Source organism: Thermochaetoides thermophila (genome assembly GCF_000221225.1).
Source record: "Thermochaetoides thermophila DSM 1495 unplaced genomic scaffold scf7180000011820, whole genome shotgun sequence".
Taxonomy (NCBI): Eukaryota; Fungi; Ascomycota; class Sordariomycetes; order Sordariales; family Chaetomiaceae; genus Thermochaetoides; species Thermochaetoides thermophila.
The window spans coordinates 3,043,488-3,062,555 of NW_006383036.1; the positions used below are offsets into that span (position 1 = coordinate 3,043,488).

At 50.4% G+C, this 19,068-nt stretch overlaps 4 protein-coding genes across 4 annotated transcripts; 1 reads left to right on the forward strand and 3 right to left on the reverse strand.

Moving 5' to 3' along the window:
- Positions 1-458: 458 nt before the first annotated feature.
- On the reverse strand, positions 459-2,832 carry CTHT_0058250 (uncharacterized protein; the record flags this gene model as incomplete). Its single annotated transcript, XM_006696082.1, has 3 exons — positions 459-2,139; positions 2,199-2,542; positions 2,662-2,832. 3 exons carry the CDS (start codon positions 2,830-2,832, stop codon positions 459-461), a joined length of 2,196 nt encoding a protein of 731 aa, XP_006696145.1.
- Positions 2,833-10,130: 7,298 nt separating this feature from the next.
- Positions 10,131-11,304, forward strand: CTHT_0058260 (S-adenosylmethionine-dependent methyltransferase-like protein; the record flags this gene model as incomplete). The annotated part of the gene is made up of 3 exons (XM_006696083.1): positions 10,131-10,434; positions 10,509-10,951; positions 11,008-11,304. 3 exons carry the CDS (start codon positions 10,131-10,133, stop codon positions 11,302-11,304), a joined length of 1,044 nt encoding a protein of 347 aa, XP_006696146.1.
- Positions 11,305-12,677: 1,373 nt separating this feature from the next.
- Positions 12,678-15,147, reverse strand: CTHT_0058270 (uncharacterized protein; the record flags this gene model as incomplete). Its single annotated transcript, XM_006696084.1, has 7 exons — positions 12,678-13,746; positions 13,809-14,199; positions 14,260-14,407; positions 14,475-14,579; positions 14,648-14,746; positions 14,801-15,005; positions 15,074-15,147. The coding sequence occupies 7 exons, from the start codon at positions 15,145-15,147 to the stop codon at positions 12,678-12,680; spliced, it is 2,091 nt and encodes a 696-aa protein (XP_006696147.1).
- A 3,438-nt stretch (positions 15,148-18,585) lies between these two features.
- CTHT_0058280 (RNA polymerases I, II, and III-like protein) lies at positions 18,586-19,028 on the reverse strand (the record flags this gene model as incomplete). The annotated part of the gene is made up of 4 exons (XM_006696085.1): positions 18,586-18,670; positions 18,734-18,820; positions 18,876-18,937; positions 18,993-19,028. 4 exons carry the CDS (start codon positions 19,026-19,028, stop codon positions 18,586-18,588), a joined length of 270 nt encoding a protein of 89 aa, XP_006696148.1.
- Between the last annotated feature and the right edge of the window lie 40 nt (positions 19,029-19,068).

Sequence of the window (19,068 nt, forward strand, 5' to 3'; positions counted from 1 at the left end):
CTGATACCATTATCAGGTCAACACAGATGATTGGCTGGGGAGAGCTAGAGTGGCATGCAATAAAAAGCATTATAACAGGAGCCTTCAGTGTCTCCAAAACACCCTCAAAAGATACTAAACACCGCTTCAATAATCATAACGGCTTCCCACTTTCTGTATGAATCCTCAAAGAAAAGATGCTCACAGCCCAACCAAACCCAATGCTACATCTAGTGTGAAACTTCCTTAGGCCACTCCCGTGTTTTCATATTTGGTAATTGTCTCCCAAAAATGCAAAACAGGATCGATTAGTTTTGCCCTCCACACCCACCAAATGTGTTGTTCAGCCTGGCAGACTTTAAAGCGTTTCAATAAATCAACCACTCAGGTAATTCCATAGAAACTATTGCACAATCATAAGCTCCTAGTGTATACCAATCATCAAATGATTTCTTGAAACGGAGGGAATATCAAGTGAATCATCGTTCCACTTCAGCATAGATTTCCCTCTTGAGCCGGCTAAGACGATCGTGCATATCAAGGAGATCTGTCACCTTGCTTGGGTCTGGGTTCTCAAGGCCAGCAAGTTCATGATGCAGTTGTTCGTATCTAGCGTAAAACTGTTTGAACTTGGCCGCCTTTTCAATGATGTCCGCGGACAATCGTGGGCGCTTAGGCTTCGGTGACGAGTAGTCATCGGTAGGCCTCTTCTTATCCGAGGCAGCCCCATTACCGTCGGTATTGTTGCTGACGGTAGATGGGGTGCCATGGTCTGGCTCGCGCTCTCCAAAGAATGATGCGCGATCTTGATCCAGATCTGACGCATTAGTTGGTGGGGAGGAAGCAAGAGGTGAAGATTTGGCAGGTGATGTGTTCTTTGGCCTGGGAGGAACCGCGGCGCCCGCTGCACGAATGGCAGACGCGGTATCGGACGAAGTTCTGGATTTCGCCGGAGGTGCCACTGTCGATAGTGGTTTTGCAACCGACTTTACACGCTTGCTGAGTGGGGTCCCAGAGCTAGAACTGTCGTCATCATCCGCATCACGAGTACGCTTTGCCGGTGGCTTTGCAGACTTCACAGCAGACTGAGTACGGATGGTGTCTTTTGCCTTTTCATCACTCTTCTCCTTGTCTTTCAGGACGCTGCGCGAGGGCAAGACAGCTTTCGGTTTCAGAGTGATCCCCTCCTTTGTCTTGCTAAGCTTCGATTTATCCACTGCCTGTTCAGCAGGTTTCCCAAGGGATGCCGCGACAACGCTTGACTTCGAAATCGAGGTTGACGAAGCTGCCTCGTCATCGGAACTGGAATCTGTGACAAACTCCTTCGACAGAATTCGGCCACCTTTCACACCCGCTCCTTTCGAAGTTTTGTTTGGCGATACCTTGGGTGTTGATTTCGTAGCACCAGGCTTCTTTGAAGTGGAAAGAAGTCGCTTGGCCTGGGCCTCTGATGGTGATAGCTTCTTTTTCCCGGTCGAGGCCTGGGAACTTGACCTCGACATCGGCTCACCCCCCTTGGCCTTCTTTGTTGCTGAGCTTGCATCATCCTTCTCGGAGTCGCCCCCACTGTTGCTAGAGGCGTCAGGCTTAAGTTTAGGGCCGGAAACGGCCGGACCCTTCGCGATAGCAGCTTGTAACTTGCTGAGGCAAATGCCCTTCCCACGCTCCGATTTAGGAAGTAGCTTCTGCCAAAGCGGGTCTGACGAGGCTAGCCGCATCCGGTCGTACTGCCGAACGGCGTTGTTGATCGCTTTCTGGCGACTCTTCTCGCTGTCATAAGGATACTCAAAGACGTCCAGCTCCTTCCAGTGCATTTTCCCAAGCTCCCATTTGTTTTCGGGGTTCAGCGTGGCCACCTTATTCACGGCAGCACTGAAGTCCTCTTCGGTTCCATCGACTCCTGCTGCGTCCCACTTTTCCTTAAGCTCCCTCCAAGTCAAAGGCTGTACAGCTAGTTCGTGGATTATAGGGAATCGCTGTTGTTTGGCACGCTCTTGCACTGAACTAATAGCTGGGGCTAGGGATGGAGATCCAATGCCGCTCAATGCAGGACTTGGGGGTAGTGACCGAGGTGAAGCAGCAGCCTGGGGCTCAAGCAAATTTTTGCCTGTCTTGCCTTTGGCAGCCTTGGGATTGAGCATCCGTCCTCGAATGAGCGTGCTAGAGCAATCCATGTTAGCATCCGGTCTCCTCCCGAACTCCCAATTGAAGAATCATACGCATTCTCCCGTTTATCGGCTTCCAATTTAGCGTAGGAGCTCTCAAGATTCGCAATGTCATCCTCCAGTTTGCTCTGTGGAGGCTTCGGTACGGCATTGCTGGACACGGCTGAAGGTCGTACTTGCGTTTCTTTTATTGCAACTTCTTTCTTGCTGATTGTCCTGGCCGTCTTCGCAGCTTTGGCCTTGGCTTTTTGTAACTTCGGGACTTTGAAGAGCGAGGCAGCTGGATACGGAAGCCGTGTGGCAGTGGAAGGATTATCAGCCGTAGATCGGAAGAGGTCATAGCCAGCTGGGTCAGGTGTCTTCGGTATCCGGACATCGCGCCCATCGAAGTGCAGTTTCTGAGGTCAAAGAATCAATATTCAGAATGCATTTTACACTCAAGAAGATTGGGATACATGTAGTGGGCGGAGTTGGTGCGATGAGCGCACTTGAATTATAGTTGCATTGGAATACTTACGGGAGCGCTTCCAAGTGACAGCTCGAGACTGCCTCCATTTTGGACACAAGTGATGATGTCCTCGATGATGCTATCGCTCAATGTGATGGCGAATGCCTGCAAAGGGAGGGCGACACCAGCATTTGCTGGGCTCTCCAAGAGAAGACCGGCATCGGGAACCTCGAGCACCATTTTGACCGCACAACCAGGAAAAATGGAGAGCCTGGATTCCTTTCTGTTCTCCTCGCGGTTCTTCCTTGGTACCTGTCCTCGCTTTTCTTTCTCCCAGACAGCTTCTTACAGCTGAACGAAGTGGAGGAATGTTCGGATCTTGGAGGTTCGGGCCAGAGCTTCGACAGCAGTTTTGCTTGGCGGGATTGCTGCGTTGAGAGCCAGTTCCCTTCTGTGTAGGAATCGCCAGATCAACAATGATCGCTACTCAGCAGGTGCAGTTGTCGACGTTAAAGAATAAGCAGGGAAACTGTTTGGAAGGAGAACTGCAAGGTTTGCCTGTGTGGGTAACTTGATAGGTTAATCATGGAGGAAGCTGGCAGTACGCTGACTTCGTCTGAACCTCAAGCGACAAAAAGCCCAAACGGCGCGTTGTGGGCATGTGCTTGGTCCCAGCTTGTTGCGAACTGACGTCTTTCTTAGCTCGACTGTTTGAGATTCGAGCGGGCAGTCGTGGGGGGATTGCAGGCTCGGTAGTGGGGGCTGAACAGAACAAAGTCAGACGTTTGCGCACGTCGGTGCCGAAAGTGAGGTACGGGTAACAGAGACGATGGGAGCGGGTTGAGAACCGGCAGAGAATGAGGACAGTCTGCGAGAAACTCGTGGCAATGGAAAGACGGCGAGAATGAGAGGGGCCCAAGAGGAGCACACCAGGATCGTGTGTGACCCGAGACTGGAGAATCGAGTGCGTATGGCCACAGTAGAAAGCATGCAGAACCGGAGGAAGAAAGCAGACGAGGCAGCACAATCGAGAGCGAGAGGTGCCTGGAAACGGGCTAGAGGCACCGAGGGTGAGGAGCGGCCAGGACAGGGCAGGGCGGAGCGGGTGGGTTGTACCAAGGCGTCTCCACAGTATACCTTAGGTGGACCCCGGCCAGCTTGGCTGTATCATAGGTACCGACCCTGTCCATGTAAACCTCGTCCTCCTTTCAGCTTTGTCGGGAACCTCAAAAGAAGACCCAAACATGATTCTGATTTGTCTGAGATGTCACGTTTATGTGGACCCCCTTAAGGGGTACCTGCAGGTACTTCAGGGCGCCAGTCACCAATTGCTTCAGTTGCCCGACAAGGGACCAAGGGACAATAATCGCGGGCGGCCAGCGATGTAGCATGTTCCTCTGACGTACCCTTGAAGATGATCTCCAGATCCCAGCATCACATCTTCCAATTCCTGATGAGATTGTTCCGTCACTTTTCCGCTGTATTGCATGACATATATGTAATGTGTGCGAAGACGCTGTCCGCTAATGGCTTTCTAACCTTAATTTATATTCATGGCAAGCATTAATAGCTTTCTTATTTTTTGTTCATGAACTTCCGAGGATACTTAACAATCTTCAGCTGTTGACCCAATCGAGGGGCTTGACTGGTCGGTTGTGAAGCACGAAACCGACTTCTCGGAGTTCTTCCCTAGATCGGCGACTAACAAGCCGAGCCTGGGTTCGTTGCCTTTGCTACACTCATTGATGGCTACACATTGCATTCCTGTCAAAAGAGCCACCCGGTGGGTAGTCACGCAACTCACATCTTTCAGCAGGCTTATTGCCAATTGCCTGCTCGGAATCCCAAAGGCTGCCAGAAGTGATGGGCACCATCAAGGATCGCAATGGCTTCTGGACTTGTTCGGTGATGTGGGCCCGATCATAGTACTCCGCTGCCGCCCAGGCCTGTCTTAGCGCAACTACAAGCAAATAGGGAGGATGGAGCTCGTCCGATTTCCCCCGTTCCGCTCCATCGGCGGCTGTCATCTCCATGGCAACCTGCTGATTTCTGAGAGCTGCCGGAGATAGCCTACGGGCAGCCGTCCAACCGGACTCTTCGGCTGCTTATACACTGCTAACCTCACCTGCATCGTCAGAGCCCAAGAACATTTCACTGGCGAACGGAAACAGGTATCTTTTTTTTTCAATTGTCGATGCCATTAGCAGTTTCAGTCTAGTTACCTACCAGCTGCCTGCCTTTGTCTCTTGAATACGATGCCTTATTTGTGAAAGACTTTTGGGCAGTCATCTACTTGTCTATTAACCCCACAACGTACATGGTAAACCTGTAAGATGTCTTAGACGACAAATGGTTCCTAAAAGCTGTCCATTGTTTTACCTAGTAAGTGGTAAACAACTTTGCTAGCGAACCTCAATGCCTGCATGGCCTTCAGATCCCTCTTACCCTCTTACACATACGAACAGGTAGACGCTTGCTAGCCCGGACTCAGCATGGTCGGAAGTAGCACAAGCGCAACAGTCAGCGCACAGGACTGCATATAGAGTGTCGCACGAAATGACAACGCATGCCCTCCTGCACATTTAATGCGGTCCCGTGAAAGATGCTGCAGTGACACGATACATGTGGAGCAGTTGACAGAAAAGAACCAGCTGAACTGGCACTTGGCGATGGCGGCAAACTCGGAGAAGAACTGACCGGTCCATTCGTCGAACAGTTTTGGCGTGATTTCCATAACCGTGTGAGTTTTGGTCATTCTATGTAGGTGATGTATTCACTCACAACCACTTCTCAAGGGTACTTTGCGTGGTATGTACGTAGTTAATGCTCTAGCTGAATAATAGCTCAAATCTATACCTTTTCAGGCACAGAAATGGGCAGGTAAGGAAAAGGTTTTGGGTTTTCAAACTATTTGCTCCCTAAGCAAGATTATCGATATGAAAGGACTGCTAGGTGGTTATAAGCAAATTACTAACCGAAAGAGGGTACTATCAACTCAGCTTATCGCCAGCTGTACTGGCAGCTCTTTTGTGTCTCGGTCGTCTATTCCCAACTTGCCAATACTGCACAAGCTTACAATGGTGAAACTTCAGAGTCCAGAATTCTTGCAGTGAATTGCTGAACAATTCTTTCGAAAAAGAGGCGCTGTTTGTGGGAAGTTGTCCAAAACTTATATATTCTTATCGAACACTGTCATCTAGCTGGTAAGTTTCCAGACCAGTCCACGGTCTGATACGCAGGCAGTAATTGAACTTCTTGTGGACTATATCTGAATCTTGTATTCACAGGTTGGCCTGTGGCTACTATGTCTCCAAGCTTCCTGGCTTTGCTTTAGCGGATGTTCTCAGGCTACCTGACAGCCCGCAAGGACTTGATAGAATTCTCAAGCGCTTGTACTTATCCACACAGACTTGCCGACAGGTGAACCGGGCTGGCCCGGATCCAAGATCCGCCGAGATCACGGCAAGCGGCATCCGCCAAGTCTACTGGCGAGATGTTCCATTTCGAGCCAGTCGGCGTCTTTCATTCGCTTTGATCGGTTTCGCAGCAAGTAGAAAGTCTCTGACTCAAACGAGGAGTGAGTGTGAGGCGAGAAGGATTATGGTCACTGCTGGCTAGAGCCACACATTGTAACCCGACGACAGGATTCCAGAAAAACACGGTCTACACCATTAACTCGCACGCAGCGTCTCTACCTAAACCGTGTTCTACTCAAATCGCCATCACTCGTCGTGAGCCAACAGCAAAAAAAGAGAGACTAGAGGCTACTCATAAACCACATTCGGGCACCTGCATGCCCATATGCGACCTTGCGTGGGCTGGATTCGGAGCCCCGCGCAAGGCGGGGGACAGTGACACAAACGAGGCAACTGGATGGAGTCCTCGACGGCGCCAACGCCCACGGCAGGTATAAAAATGAGCCCGGTGGCGCTTTGAGTCTGAGCTGTCAAGCAGGCTACGGTAGTGGACCGATCACTATTTAAGCGACATTTCCCCCACCTTGAGCCTTGTACTTTGTGCTCTGAGAATTGGTGAAGCTCGTGAGAATCCAATTTTGGGGCAATTGCAAAAGAGAGAACGCTTGCCCCTCACTATACTAGACGATCGCCAGCGACCAGATGATATGCGCAAGATCGTAGCTCCCAGCGGACAGGGCTGGTAGGAAGATAGACCCGGCAGCGCTGATTTTTCAACTACACCTGCCAGCAGACCCGGGCCTATCTTCGGAAGACAGTGTGGCCTCCACAGGCAGCCGCACTGTGTGATGATGGTCCCGCAGTGCTGTAACAGTTCAGGTGCGCAACTGCGTGACCTTCAGTCGGAACAAACAATCTGTGGCCGCTCTGAGTTCCGGGGAAATATTCGCAGAGGTTGGAAGTATCACTTACTATTGTTTTGTCGTTTGTCGTCGATCCCTCGTGTCTGCGCCTATCCAAGGTTTGCCAGTATGGCCATTAGGCCGGTCATCCTTCACCTTCTGTCAGCGAATATCTGGGCTACGTACTTAGCCACCTCAGCGTCACAACCTCCCACCTAACATTGAAGGAAGGTGTCCTAGATTAAGATCGGAGTGTGGTGGGTGACGAAACCAGCTATATGACTTGCTCGACAGGGCAAGCCAATGGGACATCCTCCGGCCGTTTCGACGTACATCGACCTGTAGATCTGTCACGTTGCCTTCAAGATCGATTGCATTCGCTAGAGTTCCCCTTGTAAGCAACACAGAAGTCAGGGAACAGACAAGGGCGCAGATCCACCTACCATGTGCAAAGAAGTCTTTACAGACCGTACTGGGCTCGAGATGGGTGCTACTTAGAGACGTGTGCATACTATGTTTTACATCATAAAGAGATACAGGGCCCGTCCGAACGACCTGGTCGGGCCGTCAGGGACGGCAACATTAACCGGACTTTCGCGGACTCCATGGGAATTCCAGTCAAAATGTCGTCGATTTCCACGGTATTCCAACCGGGACACTGCACGAATAACCATCCATGTAAAACTGAGTGCTATTTCAATCACCCCTTAGGCCAGCTCCTATGATGGGCTTGGACAATTGATATCTTGAGTTCCTAACAAAGCAGTTACGTGTTTCATACACTTGCTTAGTTGTCAAGGTTTGGATTTGATGCGCACTTATTGAGATCCGGCGTGATGGCCGCAGCCAGGTGACCGCATTGTCGTCACCACATCGGGGCCTCTTTTGAGCCTTAGTGGCCTCTTCCCTTCATGCCAAGGAGAGAGCCTGCTGGACAGAGTGATCTAGGTACGTCTTCATGAGTGCTCCGCCCAGGGTGATCGTTTCGCTTCTCCCAACTCTTTTTCCATACTTTGCGGGAGCCAAGGAAGAACGACGGCCCCTCCGTCATGAAACCATTCGGCCAACAAGCGAGACTACATACTTTCAATTTACCTTCCTAAGTGCGGAGAACTTCCAGGAAGGGTAAACGGAATTTGCAAACCTCAGCGCCTGAACTCACCTACCATTTGTACGTATTTTCATTCGTGGGCGAACACGTACACGCAAGCATACTAGCTAGCTGCCCAAGTCATGTCACCTTGCCACTGAAGAGCTGCCATGAACTAGCGTAGAGAACAAAGCTGTTGAGCAGCGAAGGTAACATACTTGCAGACGTCATGGGCCCTGCTTCATACCGGTATTTCAACAACGGATTCAGAAACCATTAATGTCAGAAAAAACTGCGAAATAGCCGCGCAAGTAAGTTTATACATATCATTGGTAGATCTTTACAAAGCTTCCCCGCGCTGCGAGAGCCTGTCCAAATTTCATGTATCTACTCCACTTATACCGTTCCCTTGACTTTTCCAGATGCTCACAATCATACTAGCTTCCCTCCAACTTTTTGGAAGTGTTCAATGGACCCAAGCTGTTTAGCATTCATCAATCAGACAGCAATTATGATAAATGTTGTTTATGTATGGTTGAAGCCACAAGGGTAGAGCCAAGTCCGAGCATTCGACAAGTATTGGACATAAAGATCACATGCAGCTCAAGCAGTGCCCAAATGTGCTAGGAAAATGCGTTCCTCTCATCGTCCTATTAAGCAAGATTGTAACAAGAATTGAACACTTTCAAAACGGTAGTACATTTAAAATATGTAAATGAAGATTTTAGTATTGGTGAGTGCTTGGTTTTTAAACAATATTTTGTCCTTAACCTTATTGGTCTGACCAAGGGATGCAGAATAGAGTCATTTGTAGAGTGTAGAAAGGATAGCCATAAAAGCTAATCCGGTAAAGGCCCATTGAAAATCCAAGTTATGGCAAGTGTTATGCTTTTGATAGTAAACCCAATAGCTTGAGAAGCCGCAGAGAGCTCTCCAGCAGCGGTCGTAGGTTTGGGAAGCAAGTTAGGGAGTCTCGGCGTCGGCCACCAACCGACGACAGTAATGTCGTTAGCAGTGATCTTGCCCTTGGGGGGGAGGGGAATCAAAGGAGTAACTTCTTACCTGGGAAAAAAGGGTGATGAAGCCTCGTCCTCAACAGGATAATCGGAATCGAATTGTGTGATCTGCCCAGAAGGCAGGCCACACGCTGCGTATTGCACTCAAGTGATTGCTCACAAGCTTCGTAACGGCCCTCCCAGAGGAACCTAGATGACCAATTCCCCTCGCAAAAGCACAAGGTTGGCCTCTAAGCCCTGCTTTTCTGATGCCAATTACAGACGCGAATTCGCGCCAAGCCGTCACCGGCAGAGCTCGTAACCCATCCAACACCCGAGAGTGAGGAATGGACAAACCAAGAGTGAAGCCGATTCTCCGAATTTCTCATATGCCAGAGAAAGATGGATTTGAAAGCGCTGCTTGCGCAAGCGCTCTCCGTTTGTGGCATAGAAACGCAGCGTTGAAGAGGACGAGGCTTCACGAGGAAGAAAAGGGGACAAGTTCCAAATTCGAGAGAGAGCAGAGTTTTTGTGGGAGATGTGGCCCAGGCCCGCCACAGATCGGTCCAATCAGTAACTTTAGTTTCACAAAAGTGGGGGGATGTGGCTGCTCTCAAGATGCATCGGTAGATTGCACCGTCGTTGCCCCACTCGGCCGAACCGCTGAGGCGCTGAGGCTCCTCCTGCTTGGGTGGCCCCACTCCATTGAGCGCACTCAGGGTCCCTGCTGAAATTTCAACGCCATCTTCCTCCTGTCTCAGCGAGTCACCGGACTTTGATTATGGCCCAGCCCTGCCCTTCTGGGAGCACAGGGGTATTTAAGATAAGCGGATCTGCTTGGGCCGGGAATTGCTTCCTTGATAACGTATCAGTAAATGGTAGCGTAGGTAGAAATCCATGTCGAGCACCAAGAGGGTTTGGTTCTCACCAGCAGCATCGGTTCCAGCCCGTTCCGAGTGCCCACTTGCTCGATTTTGTTGCACATAGCGAATCTTTTGATCCCTTCGTTTGGTTTGCTTTTTTGTACGGATTCTCTCATTCGGACTACCCTCGGTCCTCCACATAGCTATTGTCTTTCTGTATTGTCTCCTGTTTTGGTATATATCCTTCGACCTCCAGTTGCCATCCATACGGGATGCTGCTTCCGTTGGTCGAGCAAGACGAGCTTCCTCATCTCTGGCAGAAGCCTGCCTTTCCAGTCCTTCTTGAATACCTCAAGAATCTCCGCGTGGAGCCAAAAATCTGGAGCCTCAAAGAATCCAGAGCAGACATTCTCAAGGAGCAAGCTGCCATAGCCCAAGCCCATGGCCGTCGCGAAGTCATTTCATTCCTTTCTTCCGTTATTAAGAGCAAACTACAGTGGCTCAACAGCGATGCCGAGCGAGAAGTAATTTGGGAAGAGGCAAGCAAGCGCTTGTCAGAACGATGTGGGAGGACAGGTATGTTTGAACTGAAAAGACAGTACCTGATGACGAGGAGAGACCAGAGCACAGCAGGCTGATAACACGGGCAGCAATGGGAGAAATCACTCGACAATGGCCCTTTGAGTCCCAGGCTTATGAACCGTTCAGCCTTGTAATTCGCGAACCTCCTCTGGTGGGTGATTTTTTGGGCTTTAAGACATGGGGCTCCTCGTATGCCCTGGCACAACTTCTCCATGACTTCGCGGTAGGCCCCTTGGAACACTTGTTCCGCCCAGGAGTCATGTCGACTCCAGAGGAGGTGCTTGAACTTGGGTCTGGGACCGGGTTGCTAGGGCTTGCTGCCGCCTGTATTTGGCGCGCGAGAGTCACTCTTACCGACCTTCCCAACATTATCCCCAATCTCGCACACAATGTCTCTCTCAATAAGGAACTTGTAGAATCCCGAGGCGGTGTGGTTGAAGCAGCTCCACTTACTTGGGGAGGGACTGCAGAGGAAATCGATCCACGTTTCTATACTCATAACCGTTACCAGGTAGGTTCTCACGACTCTCCTGCATCCTTCAAATAAACAACTGACCACAGTGCTAGCTTGTCCTCGCTGCTGACCCTCTCTACGACGACAATCATCCTCAACTGTTGAGTCAAGCCATCAACGAGCAGTTGGCGCTTGGTACTAAAGCGCGTGCCCTGATCATGGTGCCACAGCGCGATGATGTTACTAAGTGTCTGCTTGCTACGCTAAGGGAAGAACTAGTTTCAAATTCTCTATGCTGTTTGAACGAAAATATGGTCGCCGGTCAGGATGATTGGGGAGACGATGCTGGGGAGGAGGAGACCAAGCATGTGGGCTTTTGGTGGGGGATCTTTGCGAGAGTAGGGGCCTAGGAGCCAGAAATGAGAGATTATGGTGTTATGTTCGAGAAAGAGAAGCTGAAAAGCAGTTCGGGGCGTTCTATGGTTTTGGCGTTGAGACGATAAGGTTTCATGTACACAGGTCATAAACAATAGAAATTTAGTGACATCAACTCATCGAGGATCGTCCTTATGTTTGCTTGCGATGAGGCGATGATTGGCGGTTTGACCATCACCCTTCAAAGGCGCTCTGTTGTGACACCGGGCGATCAGATCGACTGACCTGGAGAGAAGAGATACCTGGGAAAATTAGCGGCAGAGTGAAGTCTGCTGCTGGAAAAAAAATAAAAGAATATAGAGCAGGTATATTTTTATCCGTCCTGCCAAAAAGACGCATACTTGAGGACGTGTTAACATGCTAACCTACCATTGAAAACACGGGTCGTCGAGAGCCCCTTCTTTAAAGGAGCACCCCGACCAATGAAAGTACGTTAATTTACTCCCGGTTGAGCTCAATACCATTCTCGTTAATCCATTCATGCGCGTCACTAATTAGATTACGAGGCAGTCTTCCCTATCTTTCATTATCTTATGATGACTGTCTTCTGGTTTTGATTTCCATTTCCTTAACCTCTTGAAATGAAAACTCCTTTTAGATTTCTGTTCACCATATCGTTCTTGCTTCCAAGAACAGAAGAAAAAAAGGCACCCCCGGTAGGAAAATTTTGATTTCGGAGATGTCGAGCACCAATGATAAGCGTTCATGTGCTAACATTTCCCTTCAATTAGAAGCTCCTTTGGATCACAGCAAGCAAGATCTTTATTTACTCACTTAGTTGGCATTGACTGTGACTGGTGTTGATATAATACAAACTTGTGTTTGGTTCTAACCTGAACTTGTTGACTAAGATCCCCAGACACCACAACTCCTTGGAGACAAAGTGTCTTATCCTTCATGCCCTATAAATGACAGGTTAGATAATACCACACCGACTCCTCCGCCATGTTGCAATCACGACAGGCCGTCAAAGCCATCCAACGATAACACTTGTGATATCCGTTACCCTGTTCATATAAGAAATACTGAAATCCAGATCAGAGTATAAACCAAAGCTAGGGTATCTGAAAGTAGAGAGGAAAGGTTTAAGTAGAAGCCGCAGGGGTTGACCCTCAAATTGTATGCCGTACTTTGCTCTAGTGAATTGGTCGGCCACGTTGGTGTTGCGGTAAAGTTGATACTGATGTTGTCGAAGCCGATCGAATAGTCTAGCTTGTAGTGGTATGCAAAGCTGACAGCAGCGGCCCATATTAAAAAGGAATACACACACCAAGTGTTGACCAGGTGTCAAGAAGCAAGCTGCCAGGGATAAAGTCGCGTGGGTAAGCTGAAGGTAGCCAGGTGTTCATTAAACCACGAAGCCACTGCCCTTTCTGGTCTCGGCTTCCTCGATCTGGAAGCCGAAGACTATCTTGAATAAATCGCGAAGGAATGCATACTGGCCAGACCGCACGATCATCCAGTTCACGCTCTTGGCGATCTCTTGGGCGGAGAAGCGTCGCCGCACAGGTAGGCTAGTAAAGGAACGGAACAATGTATCAGAAAGTATCAAAGTCTTGTAGTTTTGCAGCAAGGCCGTGTGCGCGGAAAGGGAGCCAAACGAGCCTGTCGGGAGACTTCTCACAAACGTCTGCAAAGATGTGGCGCCCCCGGTACCATCCGACGTATCGCGGTTGAACCCAAGGTTCATGGCGGCCTTCACCAGTAAGGCCTTGATCCGAGTGATATTGATATCCTCCGAAGTGGCTGTGGTAGCGGTGCTCGATGTGTGTTGGGTAGCTTGACTATAGCTTGAGAGGTTAGAGGCATTGCTAGACCAGCGCCCCCCGCGCTCGCTGCGAGACTCCGTTGTGGGGCCTAAAACCATGATGTTGGGTATGTGCGGACTGGCATCTGGCGACATAGGCGTGTCGTCGAGATCAGTTACTGGCGTCTCTGGAACAAGAGGATGCGCCCGCGGTCTCTCGACCTCGCCAATGCTGCGAAGACTTTCGCGCTTTGAATGTAGCGAAGCGCGGCTGCCAGCATTAGAGCGAGAAGCTTCGGATGGATGACTGCTTGTTGGCGGATGGCCGTAAGGCGAAGTGGCGGCGAAGAAGGTAATTTGATTTGGCTTGGGCGTGCCACGATCTGGTCGGATTTGTGTCCAGCCCTCGCGGAAGATATCACACAACTCCCAGCATGCCTGGACAGCAGATCCAAGAAGCTCTTCGTCGGGAGCTTTGCCATCACGGCGGCTTTGGCGTAAGCTAAACAGCATTTCGGCAAGAGCCCAGCATGCTCGGAGGAGTGAATCCGTTTCCTCAGTAAGGTCGCTGCGCTGCTTCATCAGGCGGTGACAAAGAGTGATATAGAAATCCAGGGTGCGCTCAGTGAAGGCCTCGGGGAGACTTCGGCTATCCTGAGCACTGTAGAGACTATAGGGTTGGATTAGTCGGAGCACAGGAAAAACTCGTATATCAAAGTGGTAGAAGCATACTGATTGTTGAGCTCAAAGCTGACTCGAAGAATCGAGTCGGAGGTCTCATCTTTCCTTTGCCGGATATCAAACAATGCCTGACAGAACTCCCGGCAGAGATCCAGGTTTGTTCGGACTCCATAGGAGTCAGAAACGTCATCCTGGCTGTGGTAGAGTCTCTTGCAGAGTTTCCAGCAGGTCTTCCAGGCCCTTTCATGCGCATCCGGAGTTCCAGAGTTGCTGAATACTCGCGCACGGTGAATGGAACTAAGATTTGCCAGAGTGTTACAAAGCGTCCAACACTCCTCGAGGGCTGCCTTGAGTGCCTTGATCTCGCTCTCACGACTGCGCGTGCCCGTTGGGAAATCATCTCCGTCATCGTCATCATCTGCTTCTCGAGTCTCGGGAATCACTACAGTGATGCGAGTCAGATAATCAAGTCGTTGCCTATCCTGCCTTTTCATGAGCTTACACTCAAGACTGCTACCTGTGCTTGACCTCAGTTTTGAGGAATCCGCAAGCACATCCTCGAGCTTTTGGGCCTGTGGAGTTGGGACGTCCATGCCATACGCTGTTGGCTTGACCTTGGTATTGACCGTTGGTGGGTTACCCGACGTTACCTTTCCAAGGTCAGCAAGATCCAAGGTCAAAAGCTTTACAGGCGAGCAAGACAATTCTAAGACTTACCACTGTCGATGGTTCACTGGGGGGAGGGCTGCTCGCACTGCTGTTATCCGCACTCGCAGCGCTTGTCGAGTTGGAAGGAGTCTGTCTTGATCCAGCATCGCTGGCCTGAATACAGGAAACCGACGTTAACATCAAGCCGTGTCTGGATGTCTGGGATGAAGGTATCGTCATACCCAGTTTTGGAAGCTTGGGGGAGCATGAATCACCGAAACAAGCTCTTCGCTATGGGGCCGCCGGACGTGTTCCGGTAGGTTAGTACTAAGCATTAGGATCTAATGGAGTTATTAGTGAAGATATCAAGCTTGCGTGATAGCAAATGCACAAACCGAATTCTTCCCCTGGTGCTGTGGCTCTTCCGCATTGTCGGCTGCTTCGTCTTCTATCTCTGTTGCTTCAGTCCCGTTTGACGTCACAGGCGAAGGGCCAACGATATCACTGCTAGGGCTTAGGATTTGTTGTGCCGAACTTGGTCTCACGATCGATTCTGGACGCGAACTTGGGCGCAGGGACTGGGATTCAGAACCGGAGGAGCTGTGAACAGACAGCATGGTCAATCATAGTGTTTTGACGAACCCAATCTTCAATTAGGGGAGCCATACGCCATATATTGCTGAGGCAAGGCTGGAGATTCAGGCCGCGTTGAAAAAGACATGTCTGCATGTGTTGAGAACATGGCTGTGATGCTGCCCACTGATGACCGGAGTGGTGCCTCAAGGGCCATTGCGCTCAGCGTTGATCAGGAAGGTAACTGGGTCGCGGGGATGATCAGGCCCGAGGCGGCGCGCCGATATTAGGCCAGCTTCAAAATTGGTTTGTTGCTTGGTGCTACTTCGAACTGACGACACACAGTCAAGGGAGCTAAGAGAATGCGGGGTGCGTCAAGTCTGTCCAGGACCAGCAAGCAAAGTAACAGCGGATCTGAGGAGAATGGAAGGTGGGTGAAGAAGAGATGACGGGGTCCCTAGCTCGGCCGTAGCAGCAACGACTCTGTCTGGTTGGGGCTGATACTATTACCGGATATTACTCGTCACCCCGCAGAGACGTTGTCGCGCGTATACGGAAGAGCGTCCTGCTTCTGAGTGTGGATCAGAAAATCAAAACACACAACCATGGCCCGACGTCTATAATCGAGAAGGGCAGGACGGCCAGCCAAGACCGTTTTCTTGAAGCCGCCAGTGAATTGAGATCGGGCTGGCTGCCAGGAAACTTAGGGAGATCGCAGATCGTACACAAAATGGACCACCACCGAACGTCCCGTCTGCGGGGAAAGAGGGGGAAAGGATGAGATGGAGGTGTCGAAACGGTCGGGTGCAGCTGTCAAGCGACGAAGGGGATCAGTAATAAGAACCTTGCGCTTGACAGAACGCGACAACCGCCAGCTTCGTAGGATGGCGAAGGTATGGGATAATAGGATGGTTTGTCGGCACAACACCTAGGTAGGTACTTCGTCAAAAAGATGGAGTCATGGACCGTGATCTAGTGAGGTAGTTAGTGTGCGAACGAGGGTCGGCGCCTCTGCGCTTAAGGTCATGGAAGGAAAAGAAACACTCTTTTCAAGTGCCAAACGGGCAAGGTTGCAGTGGCCCACAGGGAAACGCTCCCTGGATGGCTTGCCCAACCAGGGCTAGGCACCAACAACCTGCAGCTAACAAGTCCACGGTGCAGTGCGGCAATACCACCACTCTTTGGCTGGCCTTGGTCAGGTATCAACCGCTCAACACAAAGTCTGAGCTGCGCTGGCTCTGTAGTCCAGTAAGCAGGACGTCGTGTCTGAGGCCGCCGGCAATTCAGGAAAGATTATTATACTCTTGATGCCATCTCGTTGAGAGTGATACGGATATGTAGAAAAATACTCCGGCTTGCCAACTGCCGGGAAACAACCTACAAATAGATCCAGGATCCGGTGTCTGGGAGCTACTATGGTAGGCTATTAAATGTTGGTGATGGGAGCAGGAGGGATAGTTGTGGATGAGCTGGTGGTGGTGCTTCTGCTGCGTGCAACTCAAGACCTTGAGCCTCGCGAACGTCAATTGCATCCCACACATTCTGACAGGGGCGGATGCGCATCGTGAGCCTTGAGCCAGTCAGAGGGTGACTAACGAGCCCCTCTTCTGCCGATGGACTGCATGGGGACCAACACCCGGCGCTTAAAGAGATGTTCTGGCTCGCTCTACCAGCAAGTCAGCGGCCGTTGTTGGACAAGCCCCCCATGCCCGAAGCTATGGAGAACTGCTCCGACCAATGAGCTGCGCAGCACGGTGGTGTGTCAACAACTCGACGGCATCGTTCCCAGTGTGCTGGGCTCTCGCGTTAGTTTCTGTCCTTGTCGGCTTACTCGTCAGCAGGCACATCCACAATGCTGAGGACAATGTTCACATTGCGCACGTCAGGTTTAGGAATAAAAGAAGCCGAAATTTGTCCCGTTCCTAGCTTTGGGCGCACATGAAACATGGGATTAACAGCCCTTCCCGTCTCCCCTAGGTCGAATCGGAAGACTGATGGCCCCCAACTTTAAGGGAAGAGTTTTCAAGAGTAGAAATATGCAAGATTCCCCAACACAGCATCGCATGCCGAGAATGGGCATTTACCACAGCAGAACTGCAGAGCACAGCATCAGTCACAGATTTGGTGTAGGGGTCAGTAAACCTGAAACCACCGGCGGAACTGTCGCACCCAGCACACACGCATGCACAGCGCTTGTCTCTGTTGTCTTGCGTAGCGGCGAACGCTGGTCGATTTGGTGCAGAGGACACTAACTTGCAGGTGATCACGGGAAAGTTGCGACTATTCTTTGGGCAAGGTCCGACAAGCAATCCCGTTAGCTAGGAGAGCCCAAACATAGGGCACGCCGTCATTAGCGCAACGCCGCAGCCGGCCCGTGGGTTTGGCACCGAAATGCACACAGCCCAGAGAAGCCGACAAGGGCCGGGAAGCGCCGGCGGAGAGGAACCCAAGGATTTGGTTCTTGTTTCCATTTCAGCATTAGCGTGCGGTACACAGCAGACCTTTCCTGCGTTGTCCAGAATTGGTGACGATGCAGTGGCCAGTTGGCCGGGCCAATCTCGCGGGCCTTTTGCCAGGCGGGTTTGCTTGTACAGTGGGCAGTGTAATTCAGCAAACACGCGAGGTCTGAGGCAAGGAGCTGAGTTGATAGCTTCAAGTGACAACAGTTCTTTCATATTACTTTTTAGAAGCCAAAGAATTACCCGTAAACACTTAAAGCTCCAAGCGGTCTGTAAGGTGGGTATGGAGCGCCATGCAGTTACGTACCTCACTGGAGGGAGGCGCGGTCGTGGGCCCATTCATGGACCTGTTCATAGGACTGATGGTAGGACTTGTCGATCATTCCAAGCCATCTGGGTTGGGACTCTAGCGTCTCATATATAAATGAATTATCCTTCTTCTTGGAGATGCAAAGACTCGCATTGGCAACTAAAAGTAAGTTCATCGCCGCTTGAGGACAGCCTGACCAGGCAGCCGAGAGCAGGAGTGACATTGACTCGCTCAATCTCTGCCGTGTGGATGAAGTCCAGAACCGGAAACTGAGAGGGGACAGATGGTAGCATGCCTTGAACTCAAGAGTTGATATTTGGGTTACAGTTCCATCTTTCACTTCGCTTAGTCACAGATCAAACACCGGGAGAATAGGGAACATGGTGAATGCTCCGTGAGGCATGATCAAGATCCTACACTCTACAAGCAACATACCGGCTCAACTGCAACCCTTGTGGGACTGTTCATCGGCTGGGATAACCAACATCGAAGGAAGAGTACCAAAAACATACTGACCTAATGGCCTTCTGATAACGATATCTGCAATTCACATGGTGGGAAATAGCTGTCCTAGCGCTCTGCAAAGGTGTTGAGGGTATTGGCATAAAGTGATGGATTATGCGGTTGGTCCTTGTTGGGCCAAAGAAGAGTGTACGCCTGATGATCCTTTTGTGAATGCACGTTAAGCAATCTCTATATATTTGATGCCGTCCCTAGATCTTAAATCAACCCAAACGCCAACACGCCCGTAAATCAACGAGTACTTCACCACCACATCATGCATCAACTACTAAGCACCCAAAAGGCTAGCCACTCTGATGCTGATGTATGCAAATGTTCATGACTGGGAAGCCGTCTGAGACTCTTCCTGGGCGCGGATCTGCATCTGGATCTTCTTGTAGTTCCGGCCGTCAGGAGTATATCTTCAGAAAAGGGTCGCGTTAGAACAACCTGACGACCAACTCAAGCATGAGGAATGTACGTACTTCAGGAGTTTTTCAATGAGGTCAACATGGGTCATGACCATACGCCGGCAGCAGTACCGCTTGCAGCCGAGTTGGTCAAGAGCATCTCTATTCCCTTAGTTAGCATATCCAGCTCTACCACTCTGGAAGAGTACTCACATACCCATCACTGAGACCTTCCTCCTCAATAAGCTTAACAAACTTCTCCCAAAGGTCACCAGTAACCTATCAACCAGTTAACTATTTGTGCTGTTGAACACTGTAGGATGATGCAACCAACCTTGCCACAGGAAAAGCAGCGAATTGGGATAATCATTTTAATGATATCCTTGATTCTTGTCTGGTAGAAAATTGTA